The sequence below is a fragment of the Onychostoma macrolepis genome, chromosome 03 (assembly GCF_012432095.1).
Source record: "Onychostoma macrolepis isolate SWU-2019 chromosome 03, ASM1243209v1, whole genome shotgun sequence".
NCBI classification, from domain to species: Eukaryota; Metazoa; Chordata; class Actinopteri; order Cypriniformes; family Cyprinidae; genus Onychostoma; species Onychostoma macrolepis.
The window spans coordinates 31,172,487-31,186,289 of record NC_081157.1 but is presented as its reverse complement, the minus strand read 5'-3'; the positions used below and the strand labels follow the sequence as shown (position 1 = coordinate 31,186,289).

General features: G+C 37.9%; 1 protein-coding gene across 1 annotated transcript; it reads right to left on the bottom strand.

The window, feature by feature from the left end:
• Nucleotides 1-1,840: 1,840 nt before the first annotated feature.
• On the bottom strand, nt 1,841-13,530 carry nmt1a (N-myristoyltransferase 1a). Its single transcript, XM_058769151.1, has 12 exons — nt 13,351-13,530; nt 9,999-10,101; nt 9,501-9,645; nt 9,134-9,252; nt 8,935-9,026; nt 8,652-8,768; nt 7,733-7,903; nt 5,951-6,059; nt 5,696-5,866; nt 5,387-5,554; nt 3,642-3,779; nt 1,841-3,326 (listed from the first exon to the last, which is right to left on the bottom strand). The coding sequence occupies exons 1-12, from the start codon at nt 13,458-13,460 to the stop codon at nt 3,306-3,308; spliced, it is 1,464 nt and encodes a 487-aa protein (XP_058625134.1). The 5' UTR covers nt 13,461-13,530; the 3' UTR covers nt 1,841-3,305.
• Between the last annotated feature and the right edge of the window lie 273 nt (nt 13,531-13,803).

The window sequence follows — 13,803 nt, the reverse complement described above, 5'->3', positions numbered from 1 at the left end:
GACATCTTTATTTTGTTTTTGTTTTGTTTTTTTACAATTAAAAAGAATCTGAAGCACAAAATAAAAAATAGTAAATCCGTGGGTTAATATATAGTTATTAACAAAAGCAAATTTTAGCATAAAAATACTGCACCAACTCAGTTCCTGAATTTCAATTGAGCCATCAAACAAGATGCAGAATTGCAAATTGAATTTGAATAGTTTACTTTGAATAAAGTAAAATTAAGTGAAATCCTTTTTTTTTTTGGAAGAATATTTTTGAAGTAGAAAATCAACAGTTGTTTTCAGGTGAGTTTAGCCCCTAAAGTCACACAAATAATGCACACAACTGTTTTTGATACTTTTTGTTTTCCCTTACTTGTAATTGACACACTTCTGTTGAAGTTCAAAATTTTCTGATCTTTCATTGTAAACATTGATTAAAAAAAAAAAAAAAAAATTCACTTCATATGCATTTTTTCCCCACAACATATCAATGCATCTGTTGTTTTCTTTTGAAAAAAAAAAACAAAACAAAACAAAACAAAAAACACCTTTTTAAAATGATTATTTTATTATTTTAAGGATGTTTTGGATCCAAACATGAGTGAGTGATCCTGTGTATTCCTGTGATCAAAGCTGAGTTGCCTTCAGTGTCACATGATCCTTCAAAAATCATTTAATACACTGGTGTGCTGCTGAAGAAACATTTCTGATTATCAACAGTTGTGCTGCTTCATATATTTGTTTCAGTGTTCTTTGATGAATAGAAAGCTAAAATGAAAAATGTTTATTTAAAACAGAAATCTTTACTCTTAACTTTAAATTAACACATCCTTGATGAATAAAAGCTCACTGACAACGTCAGACAACCTTTGGAGACGGCTTATGGTAGAGAAATGAGCATTACTGCAGTCAGCATGCCAATTGCACGCTCCCTCAAAACTTGCGACATCTGTGGCATTGTGCTATGTGATAAAACTGCACATTTTAGAGTGGCCTTTTATTGTGGCCAGCCTAAGGCACACCTGTGCAATAATCATGCTGTCTAATCAGCATCTTGATATGCCACACCTGTGAGGTGGATGAATTATCTCGGCAAAGGAGAAGTGCTCACTAACACAGATTTAGACAGATTTGTGAACAATATTTGAGAGAAATAGGCCTTTTGTGAACATAGAAAAAGTCTTACATCTTTGAGTTCAGCTCATGAAAAATGGGGGCAAAAACAAGTGTTGCGTTTATAATTTTGTTCATATGTATCACTTCCTGTTAGAAGGCTTTACAGCTTTTGTCTGTGGTTAGATGTAAATCATTCAGCTAATTAACAATAGCTTAATATCAGCTATAAACATTTATGCACATTTTTTTAAATCTAAATGTGTCAATGTGATTCAGCTGAGACCTTGCTAAGATTTCAAGTTTCAGCATTTCCTGCTCAAGGTCTGAATTTGTAGGACAGTGCGCAAAATCCTTCAACAGTTACATACACAAGCTTCACCTGCAGAGAGAGAGAGAAACTTTTTTCAAAACATTAGAAGCAATTACACACTCTAAACTTTTAGTGTATGTTGCAGAATTTGAAATAAAATAAATCTAGGGTCTATAATAAACACATCTACAAGACAAATGTTTCACGTTGCTGTAGTCATGGGCATTAAAAGAACAAAAATGTTGCTGACTTCATTGAGGTTTGACTGATCTTGGCGGTGGCTAAACTTAAAATTTCCTACACTAAGAGCTAAAAACACACGTGCAGAAGAAATAGAAGCATTAAAGAAAAACATTTGCATTTCTAATAATATACCACGTGTGAAACAATGTGAGATAAAACTAAGAAAGGACAAACCAAAATCCAGCCATTCACAGCAGCTGCTACTTTTTATTTAGCACCAAAAAAAAAAAAAAAAAAAAAAATTAATACATGTTGACATCTTTCACTCCATCATAAAAACCTAAAGACCCGTTTTCAGTTGCTTCCATTGTACTTTCCACAACCCGTTTCCATTACCCATACTATTTTCAAGAAAACCACAATATCTTTAAATAGATATTGCCAGTTACTCATAAAACTGTACTGATTTGGTACGTCAATCTGCTTCCATTTGTTGGACAGATGAAGTCACATGATAAATAAGAGTTACAACACAATCAGGATCTTCTCCAATCCTTATAGAGCTGCACAACTTTATGAGCAGGCAAAATCTATTGTCCACAACACAATTCACCACATTTCATTCTTAACTCCATGTTTCAGATCCCCCACCCACCCCAATCAAAACTGTTTCCTCAAAAAACACCATCATTATTGCTAATTTATGATGATCCCCTCGCTAATCTGCCAAGTATACATTAAAGTTCCAACCATTGTCAACTTGTGGATCTTATATGGTTATTCTCGTTGTTTCCTTGCTCCTGAAAAACATACGGTGCTTCTCTGTTGGCAATACAGTGAAAGGGGACCACAGGCAGTTAGAGACAAATAAGCAATAAACTGATTAAAGGACAGATTAAAAGCAAAGACAAAGCAAAACCAGGACAAAAACATCTCGCCATGTACCGCACCTGTCAGTTGGTCAACGTTTGTCAAAAGAAAGTAGAGACATGGCAACAAACAGTTTAAGATGTCCGAAGGAGAGAACGACCACAGGAAAATCATTGACAGCAGCCCTTGTCATGTCCACTTGGGATTTTTATTATTTCATTGGCTGTTTTTTTTTTCTCTTGGACTTTTCATGTGTCTTTGATTGTTGTCTGTTCTTTTCTAAAACACTGAGGAAATAAACATTTTCATCCATGTTTCTGCAAAAAGCACCTCCCGTTGGATAGGGAGAGTAAAATCATGTTATACTGAACGAGTTGAATCTACCGATGCGAATAGCGCAACACTTATGCATCAGGGTTCATCATGAGCTTGTCTGGTGTTACCTAGAAGTGTGTGTGTGTGTGTGTGTGTGTATGTGTATGTGTGAGTGTGAGTGTATGCACTGTTGTTAACAATCATAACAGATTAAGGTTCCTCATCTCTGATGATGGTAATTACAATGGCTTTAGGTCCATGCGCAGAGAGAGAATAAGAAGAAGAGTGAGGGAAAGAGAGAACGAGAGAGAGAAATAAGAGAGAAAAGAGAAGAAAACACATCTTCTCTCAATCTGGCAGCAGTAGTGCAGGTCCAAAAGGTCAAAGTTCAAACGTAAAAATGGCCAGTGAAGTCTCCTTCCTGAAGCAGGAAGTCCATTGGTAGCATCTGTCAGGTGGTCAGTGCGTGATATCATAAATCCGCCTCACTGTCATGCGAGAGACAGATTATGGATGGTGAAACGGGTCACTGTAGAACCAAACCCACCTAAAAAAATAAATAAAAAATTATGGCAGCTCAGTAAGCTGTATATTAAACTTCCAGGATTTTTACACATTGAATTAAAATAAAGAAATAAAAAAAAATTAAATGGAAAAAATAATCAATGGAAAACCATACAAAGTGACACCTAGGTGCTTTTGGAGCCAGATTTTGAAGCACTATGGCCACCTAGTGAATTAACTTAGCAATGTCAATGCTAACTTAGTGTACAAGTCAATGAACTTTTAACTTGACTCTGACTGACTAAAAAAGGACTGACTTTATTCTTCAGTCATGTCTATGATATCTGAGAACCTGTACCTTTTCTGACCCCATGCTGGGACATTTCCAATTGTAGAGGTAATACTGCAGGTTTCCATCTCCAATGCCAAACTTGAGCTTCTCCAAAAATGTCTTGTTCTCCATTAGGTCCAGTGCATTAAACACATCAAATCCTTTCTGAAGAGGCAATGATACAAGAAAAGCTTTAAGAAATCTGCTCAAAGTTTAACGCTCCAGATCCTGTCAGTTACACACTTCAAACTGATGTTAGTCAGATGGTAGTCTAAATAAACGCAGGATTGCCTATGGTGCTTCACTGCTAGAACAACATTAATTCATGAACAACTTTTCCAAATAAGGAAAATTCTAGCTCGCTTCTAGCACCAAATTTAGAAGTAAACTCAAATTAAGGCTAATTACTGAAAATGGATCATGAAAATCAACAACGAACTTAGGGGTGGGCGATATACTGGTAGACACGATTAACCAGTAGAATTTTGTCAACTGGTAGAGATTTTAGACTATTGTCTATCGCGGTTACAGGCTCACGTGACGTTGCTGTGAAAAAAACTAAATTGTTTGCATGCGTTTTGAAGCATTGTGGTTTAAAAACAAGTGATTTTAAACTGCTGAAATGCAATCAGCAGCAGAAGAGAAGTCATTTTGCTATATGCGCGCTGTCTGAGAGACAAGTGCACGTGAAGACAGTGCTCTTACTTTTTGCTGCTTTATAGGCCTTGCGTGGTTAAATACAATCACCTGTATGTGATAAAAATGTCCATCTTTGCCAGTATCCTTGTAAACACAGTAATTTAGGTCTTAAGTGAAAGCAAACAGCTGAGAAAAGAGACATGTAACAGTATATTGGATCCGGGCAGCTCTTAAAATGGCAGCAGTCGAATATTTCTGCTGTCTGTAAATCGTGTTAATCAAACAAAAGAGAAAATCTCTCATTGACTCTTGACTAAATTACTTTTGTAACTTTAATGAGAACAAATATATAATTTATTTACACAGAAGAATATGCAGTTTTTTTATTCATTTGATTACTTTGTACTACATACAATGTATGTAGCATTTCTTATTTATTTGTCCTATTGCTTGTAATTAGTTCCTTATTCTTATTTAATCGCTGACTGTTTACTTCAGTGCGCTTGAGTTTACTTTTTTAATTGAGGTTTTTTGTGATATTGACACTGGTAACAAGAATTCTGAAACTTCTATTAAAAAAAACAAAAAATGAATATCATAAAGACCTTATTCTGGAGCACCCCTGCTGGTCGCACTAACACCTCTTCCAGCAGCAACCTAGCTGTCCCAGGAGGTGTCCCATCCAGGTACTAACCAGGCTCAACCCTGTTAGCAACCAGTCTTGGGCTACAGGGTGATATGGCTGCCGGCTATAGTGTGATATATATTGTTACCATGAAATAAAATTACTCATATCGTGATATAAGATTTTGGTCATATCGCCCACCCCTAAACAAACCTATCAATTAATTGCGCCTGCCCTGCACACAGGGAAAGAGATTTAGGTTTAGATGTAATGTTTAGATTTTAACCCTTTTTTGCACAATGTATATCACAGCCTTCATAGATAATCATTACATTCACTTTCATTGGTGGCACATTGTTTGGAAGACAACATTGAGCAGGAAATAAATGCAAATTTGTGAGTTTTAATTTGATTCCTTGAACACATAATTGATTATGAGAATAATCATTAGTTGCAGCCCTAACTCATGCGCACACACACACACACACACACGCTTTCACTGACTGACCGACTTGGCGAGGATGAGAGCGTCTCCCATCAGGTCCAGCAGGGGGGTGGTGGTGTGTACGTTATAGAAGGAATACGCGGCCTTCAGACTGCGATGCACAGGATGATTCATGATGGTGGACGGCAGAGTGTAGAAACTCAGCAAGTCAGTCACCTTCCCGTCTGAATTCTACAATGATATAAAGCACAAGCTGTTCACATCAAATACATTTTGCAGATATAATCTGATTGTCCACTCTTATTTCATTAACACTTTCATGTTTGATATTACTAGGATGATACACGCTGTAAGGTTCAGTGAGTGCAATACCTCCACTATAAAGGTGTCAATGATGTTCTCCTGAGGAAGCAGCCAATGTTGGACCTCCTCGGGGCTCATGACGGGAACCAGGTTAAACTGGCTCAGGTATTCCTTCAGCAGGCGGTGAACTGCTGGCACATCCTTTACAGTCATCGGCCTCAGGCCTGGAGTCTTAGGAGCCTACAGGAGAGAAACATGCAATAAGAAAATAAGGAAAAAAGAAAACTACCCAGATATTACCCAGGGAAGCAGGTTGACGCACACCTCTGGCAGTCGGTAGAGCTTCATGGTGCGTTGCATAGTCATGTTTCGACTCAGGTGAGAGAACTTCACCTCAATCAGCTTTCGTGGGTTCAAGGACCGGTGCCAGTATCTACCATACATATAAGCAAGGCAATTAGTGTGAAACAGTGCCATGTGAGTCATTTGACAATTGTTACTTCTCTACACATCAAGCTGGATTAATAGGAGTTATTAGTCATTACAGAATAAAGCTCTATAACACTTTGAGATTTGAATTTTTATGGGAACTTCGTCATATATGCTACCTCTCTTGGTACAGTTTTTTTATGTTTTCAAAAGAAGCCTTTTATGTTCACCAAGAAAACAGTGAATTTGTCAAATTATAACTGATTATTTTTTCTATTTGAAAAGAATTCCTGATGGTAAAGCTGAATTTTCAGCAACCATTATTACAGTCTAGTGACACATGATCCTTTAGAAATCAATAAATAGTTCACTATAACAGCACTTAATTGAAACAGAAATGTTCTGTAACATTACAAATGTCTTTACTGTTACTTTTAAATCACTTTAATGCATCCTTGCTGACCAAAGGTATTATTTCACTCCAAATTCAGTAAAATCTAAATTGTATACTTTGTTAAAAAAAAAAAAAAAGTGGCAGAATAAGGCATCTTTATGCACCAAGGTCATTTTGTGTCAGAGGGAGGAGTTAGAGGCTAGCAACAGGCACTTTCGCACCACATAGTTCTAGGAACTAGCCAGCAGGTTCGTTCCTAGAGAACCAATTTCTCTCTCGCCGTTTTCCTGACTGTGTTCGCACCGGTAGCAGCAACTCAAAAGTGGCCGACAGCGACGACTTTATTCTCTGCATCAAAGTCCCTTTAAGACAAGTCATGTCACTCGGCGGCCATCTTTGAAACCACCAGAGAAATCTGTCAACAACAGTATCATGTGTTTATTTTGCTCAAATAGCGTTATAAAAAGCTTATTTCTCAGGCTAGACCAACCAGTGTGCACGCGCAGTCCTAAGCGCACGTCTCAGAATGCCGACTGTTTCTATAGCAACTGGGACTTCTAATGGCAGCTGCAGTGATGCGCTGAATTTACAGATTAGTGATTGGCTCTTTCGTTTAGAAGGCGGGGCTTCCTGCGATTGAGCAGTCATATTGAGCGTTGCATTTTTCCCCATTTAAAACTATACGAGTGACACGTCTTGGGTATTCTATAGTCTTTGTCTGCATTTACAAACATCAGCAATCAGTGAATGGAGGATGGGGTGATTGGAGCTGTTTTTATTGCGTGTCCTGGGTTTCGTGACAGCAGAGATGGAATGTAAACTTACATGATTGAAAGAGCGTGAAAATCTGTAGTGTTATCATCAAGGCTGAGAAAAGAACAATGCTGCAGACTACAGGTAAATGCTGTTATCGCTGTTTTCCATGTTTGTGGAGTAAATATTTTTACATGGATTTTTTAAAATGCCAGGTAGCTGGTGTTTCGTATACATTTGGCCAATCAGCGTATATTTACATCACTATAAAACTGTTTTAGACCCTACTCCGAAGTAGGAGCTAATTTAGTTCCCCCAAACAGAGTTCCTAGAACTAAATACGTTCCTTGTTCCTGCGGTGTGAACACACAAAAAAGCGGGAACTTCCGCCAATAGTTCTAGGAACTGTGAAAAGGTTCCTCCGGTGCGAAAGCGCCTAACATCCGCTACCCAATAGCCAATCTAATGCTACCTTTCACTCTGCACAGAGGCACCTGTACATATTAAAAAAGGACAGATGAGTGTCTTACCTGCAGGTGCCCACTGGTTTGGGCAGCACCACACCTGCGGTGTACACAGCCTGAAAGATGCCCTCCAGGTTGACCCGTCTGGTGATCTCCCTGATGAGTACCGGAGCCACTCGTTTCGAGCGAAGTTTCTTATGCACACACAGGAAGTTAATCTCCACCATCTTCTTCTCTCTGGGAGTATCGGAGAGCAGAGATGGGTCAACAACGGAACTGAGTGATCAACATGAGTACTCTCTGTGTAGACTAATTTAAATGCCTCGGATTCACCACTGCATTCATGTGATTGGTGACAATGGTCACTACAAATGTTAATTTTTTAACAGTCTTTCTTAAAAATGGTCAGTTATGCATAATTAAATTAGAAATAATTGTTTATAATCATTGAATAGTTTGATTAGCCTTACAAAAGAATTAATGTTTTTCTTTCAGATGTACTGGCGGTCATTAATTGTCTGTGGATATATTCATACATTCATTAAAGTAATAGTTCACCAAAAATATATATATTCTTTCTTCTACTGAACACAAAACAAGATATTTTGAGAAATGTTGGTAACCAAAAAAGTGGTAGCAATTGACTTCCAAAGTATTTTTCCCTCCATAATATGGAAGTCTATAGCTAACTGTTTGATTCCCAACATTCTACAAAATTTTCTTTTGTGCTCAACAGAAGAAAGAAAAACACATACAGATTTGAAACAACTTGAGAGGAGTAAATGAAGACAGAACTGTTTGTCATTTTTTTGGGTGAACTTTCCTTTTAATCATTCATTTTACCCATGTTGAATAAGCAGAGGGTAATGACTGCTTCATGACCAGTTTGAAAGTTCAGTGCTACCGCCACTAGAGGCCAGTTGAGGTGTTTCTGGACTTAGATTCTGATTTCAACCAACATGTAGAAACACTTATGAATGCTTACATTTCATAGATGCGAATGTTGGCTGGAATGGCACTGATGAAACCAACTAGCTTCTGATTAGAGTTCACTCTCACTCCACAGTGCCACTGAGGCAACCAGCCTGGAGGACGTAGAGCCCTGGGACAAAAACAGGAGCACAGCTAAACTGAGAGGTGAGGACACGTATCAGTTAACGTTTAGACTAAAAAAATAAAATAAAATACAGATATAAACCGTTAGCTCTTCAAAAACAACCACCATTTTACTCAAATTTGGGAAGACTTTTCAAGTCAAACTTTCTTACCAGAGCAGAAAATCAGGGGAGTAATCAAAACGAAACATGTTGTCATCATCCTCCACGTAGTTCTCATTCAGGAGAGTGTACAGCTCTTTCAGCTTCAGAGAGAGGAAACAGAAAACAGCTTTAAGACCGAGTTGTTTAAAGCTGCATATTTGTATGTATAAGATATCGAAGGGGAGATTTAGTGGTTCGTGTGTCGTACCACTGCAGGGTTTCCCAGGTCGAGAGTGTCCCAGGTGAAGCCCTGCGGGAGGCTGTAGGGTTCCTCTCGTATGCTGTCTTTATCTGGCTCAATGCAGCCATGTGATGTCACAGTCTCTCCTACAAACAAAATCAGACTTCTATCATCAGGCAATTCAACAGAAACTTCAGTTTCACAGTGCCATCAGTCCACATTGTGCCACAAGTCACGGTTCTCAAGAAAACAGATGTTGTACTGCTGAAAATTTGCATTGCTAAAAAGAAATAAGGGATGTCAGATCAAGGAATAGTAATAAAAAAGAAAGCAGGTTACTTTAAATATATAAAAAAAAACATGCTGCAAGTATAATGGAACAAATGATCACTACCAAGTTTAGGAACAGGCTGAGTGTCCCAGAACTGATAACTGCGACGTGTGGCCTCCTCCATGGTTTTAGCCGGACCCTGTCCCACCGAAAACAGCTCAATGGCCTTCTGGATCTCCTGTAACTTATCTGCAGGAAGGGAGTTTACCTAAGGAAGAGACAAAGACAAGTGAAAATGGGTATTAAAAAAAATAATAATAATCAATTAAACGCAAAAGTGCTTTGGCAGTGCCATATTATCAGACAGTAATTAATACTTTAAAGAATACCATGGTATTCATAGTATTTCCTGCACTAAAATATAGATTAAAATAAAAATATTTTAACTGTACACAAGTGGGCCACGAATTTGGGACAGCCCTTGTAAAGAAAAACTATACTTAAGAAGTCATGTACCAATATTAAATTTCAGGCTGAGACTGCTATAATACATGAAGGCAAAGGTAATCTAGATGTAAACAATCTGGTGTCAAACACACAAAGCCATACAAACACACTCACTTTGGCCAGCGGATCCTGTACTACATCTTTTACTCCGGACTTGTCTTTGTTCTTTTTCTTCTGTTTCTTTTTCTTCTTCTTGGCACCTGTGTCGCCCTTCTCCCTGCGGGTCACATGAACTCAGTTGACATGGGTTCAGTTGACAACGAGAGGTTACGTCCACTCAGCACTAACTGACGCAGGGCAGCACACAACATCTCAATGGAAACATCACTGTATCATAACCCCTCACTAGTGTACAACAAATCTTATATGCTTCATTTTGTTTTTACATTTCTAGCATATGAACAGGAATTTTCACAAAACAAAGAGAAATGGTCAATAATTTCTTAAAAGAGTTATAAGGAGAGTTCACCCAAAAATGGATCTCCTGTCATCTTTTACATGTTGTTTCAAAAACTAAAATAAAAGAGGATATTTTGACATATTTAGAAGAACTACCTCTTTAATTAACCTATTTAACTACCGGCTACACATTGCGAATGAAAAAGAAGAAGCAGAATCTGAGCTTAGGAAACAATAGAACAAAAAACACACCAAACCTAATATGGAAACATAACACTAATGTCCCTCCATCCCAGCATGCAATTCAACTCATGCTTGAACTACACAGACACAAGAGCCCCACTCCAATGGTCGAACTGAAACGGGACGACATACAGAGAGACGCGCAGCTAATCCTATTAATGTCCTCGAAGGAAGAGAGGTGACAGAGCTGAGCTACATTTGTTAATGGGGGACAGATGGTCTGTCACATGACCTGCAGAAAAAGCATGTTTTGTGTGTGCGAGGGGAGGTGAGCTGTATGACAAAGACCGGAGGATAAACAAGCACCCCTGTGACTATTGCTTTGACAGACGTCCATCCCTGTTGGATGGGCTAAAGCCACCAGGGCTTCTCTTCTTTCTCTCTCTCTATATTGCTTCAATAAACATAAGCTGCAATGGAGGATGTCCTCTTAACATAATGGACAATTGCATTGTAGATTTAAATGATGCATGTTTAATTTGATTGAGACTAAACTACTATCCTAGCCTGGTCTGGGTAGTCAGTTAGCTGGTTTTGGAGGACTTTTGGGCAGATGATCAGGTTGAGATTTATTAAACCAGTTATGACCAGCTGACAACAGGAAACCCAGTTAGGTTGGTTTCATGTTTTTTTCTTCTTCTTGCAAGGACAACCTGCTGATATCGCATTAATATCAATAGAGTCATAGTTTTATGCAATTTAATTGTACATAACCCTTTGTTTTAACGTGAGGAGGAACAATGAATGCATTAGCTGAAATTTAGGTTGAAAATAATATTGTATTTTAACTTTTCTTTTGTGTGCGTGTCTTTTTTTAAATAAAGGGGATTATGGACATCTGTTTTTATCACTCCATAAACCAGGGGGGAAAAAATCATAATTTTTAGGAATAAAATATCATATAATTTAAAGTACAGATAAGAATAAAACTGATGCAAGCATAAAAGAAGTGGGGATTTCTGGCTCAGTGTAATTATTGAGAAAACAGCCTTTAAATACATATATTGTAACTGAAATCTACAGATGAATATAGATAAAGTGTAATAAAATAAACATTTAATAGTGTATTTTGGATGTTTTCTTTACACTAGGCAACAAGATGTGTTAAGCGATCAAGACAGTCAAAAATTTAATAATTGACCAGTTTGACAATTGACGTTTTGGCGCCGATCGCTAAATAAATACTTCCAGGTCGTACACAAACGATATATCAGTGTCGTCTTCATTTCTCCCTCTTTCACCCTCAGTCAAGACAGAGATCCATTCGCCGGTTGTTTCAGTGTTGAAATAAATACTATTTGGCTTGCTACCGATGCAGATAACATACCTACAGTAATTAACTAGCTAACGTCAGCTAGTTTCCTCCCTCACATAACTGTATGTGTATGTGCACACATCTTTGTACCTCACCGCTCATGACTTGGACTGAAAGATGAATGTGTAGAAAGTGAGCATATCTCCAAAAACCTTGTTGAACTGCAGGTTTAATGACTGCATCTTTTATTTTTTACAGAAATTGTTTTGATTTATGTTTTTGATTATTGAGTTGTAGGTTTAGGTTAAGTGACTGCATTTTATTTTATTTTTTTTACAGAAAATAATTTATATTTATGTTCTGATTATTGTTGAGCTGCAGGTTTAGGCTCACTTAAGTGACTGCACGGAATTGAATGAACAATAATTCAATTATTTATATTAATTAGCCTGACATGTTTAATGTTCCAAAATATTCTATGTTTCTTAAAAATAAAATGTATTGTGTTCAATGGAAAAAACTTTGTTTTTTTACCCAGACATTTAAAAATAACATATTTTAGAGCTGTAATCGCAGTACCGTGATATTTTTATCTAAGGTTATCATACCGTCAGAATCTCATACTGGCCCATGCCTATCTATAAATCTACCAAAACACGCCACATGACTGTTAGATACGAATAAATAAAACTAAAATGCATAAGATATTAACTGACACTTATTATAACGCCAGAAAAACGACAATTATTACACGAGTTGAATCATGACAGGATAGGCGGAGTATATTCATGTTACCTGATCTTCAGCACACTGCCATTACTACAAATGATAAACGTAATACTTCACTCTCTGTTGCCCAATTTATTCTTGACAGTGCTTGTATATGACCTTGAGGGACATGTAGCTGGATTAGAAGCTGGTTAACGAGTCTCTTTCAGGAAACCAGGGACAGCATTTTAAGGAAACCGGTGAAACACAGGAGATCTTTGGTAATGAAAGTGAAACACAGGCAGCATCGGTGAACACGAGTGAAAACCGAGAGCAGGGTGATTAAAACGTTTAAGGATGCTCCTTTTGCTATTAGCAGCACTCAATGTAACGTCAAAATATCGGTTAACCACAGGAAACCCATATTACTAACAACCTAGTTGTCATGAAGGCCTGCATACCAGGTTTGAAAGCGGTTTTTGATGGTCTTTTATTAATACTGGCCAGTTTATGAGTTGTTGAACAGAACATGGAATAGCGACTTTAAACGTAATAGCTTATTCGTTTTTTTACCAAACCGAAAATTATAGTGAGGCTGTTATACCTCTCACACAAATGCCAGTGAATCATATAGAGCTGGCCATATGGAACCGTCCTTTTGTTTGATTGACGGCGTCTGAGCCAATCGTTTTAGATATCCGTATGTCAATCACGTCAGTGAGCCAATAGCGTTGGACCAGGGGGCGGGCTCATGTGCTGTTAGCGTGCCACAGCCTAGCTGAACAAGGGCCCTGTCTTATCGGGCCTTGAGGAAGAGTATTATACATCTACGAGCTAACAATAAAATGCATGCACGCTCACCCGTCATCAGAGTGGTGCTCTTCATTTTCACAATTGCTGCAGTGTCCGTGATCCACTTCTACCTCAGTTTCTTTCTCCGGCTGCGGTGCTGTCTCATTCTCATCCGCCATCTTTAACCAGGAAGTGAGGATCTCGCCTTGCGCTCTCACACCCCGCGAAACTATTGGTGGACTGCCGCAAAGCCCGACGGTCTCTGTAGTTCTTTCATTTTATACAGGACGGTCTTATCCCATTTGTTGTGAGGTTTATTTAATTATTTATTTGGGACAGTGCACATTAATAAACTTAACTGTAAATACATCAGAGGTAATAGTTAAAGACTTTTTTTTTTTTTTTTTTTTATAAATCTGTAGACCCCCCCTGGACAGAATGTCAGCCAGAGATTCACCCAAAAAACAAAACTGAAATGGGAAAAATGGATAAAATGTAGCCTACGATAAAGTTGCACACATG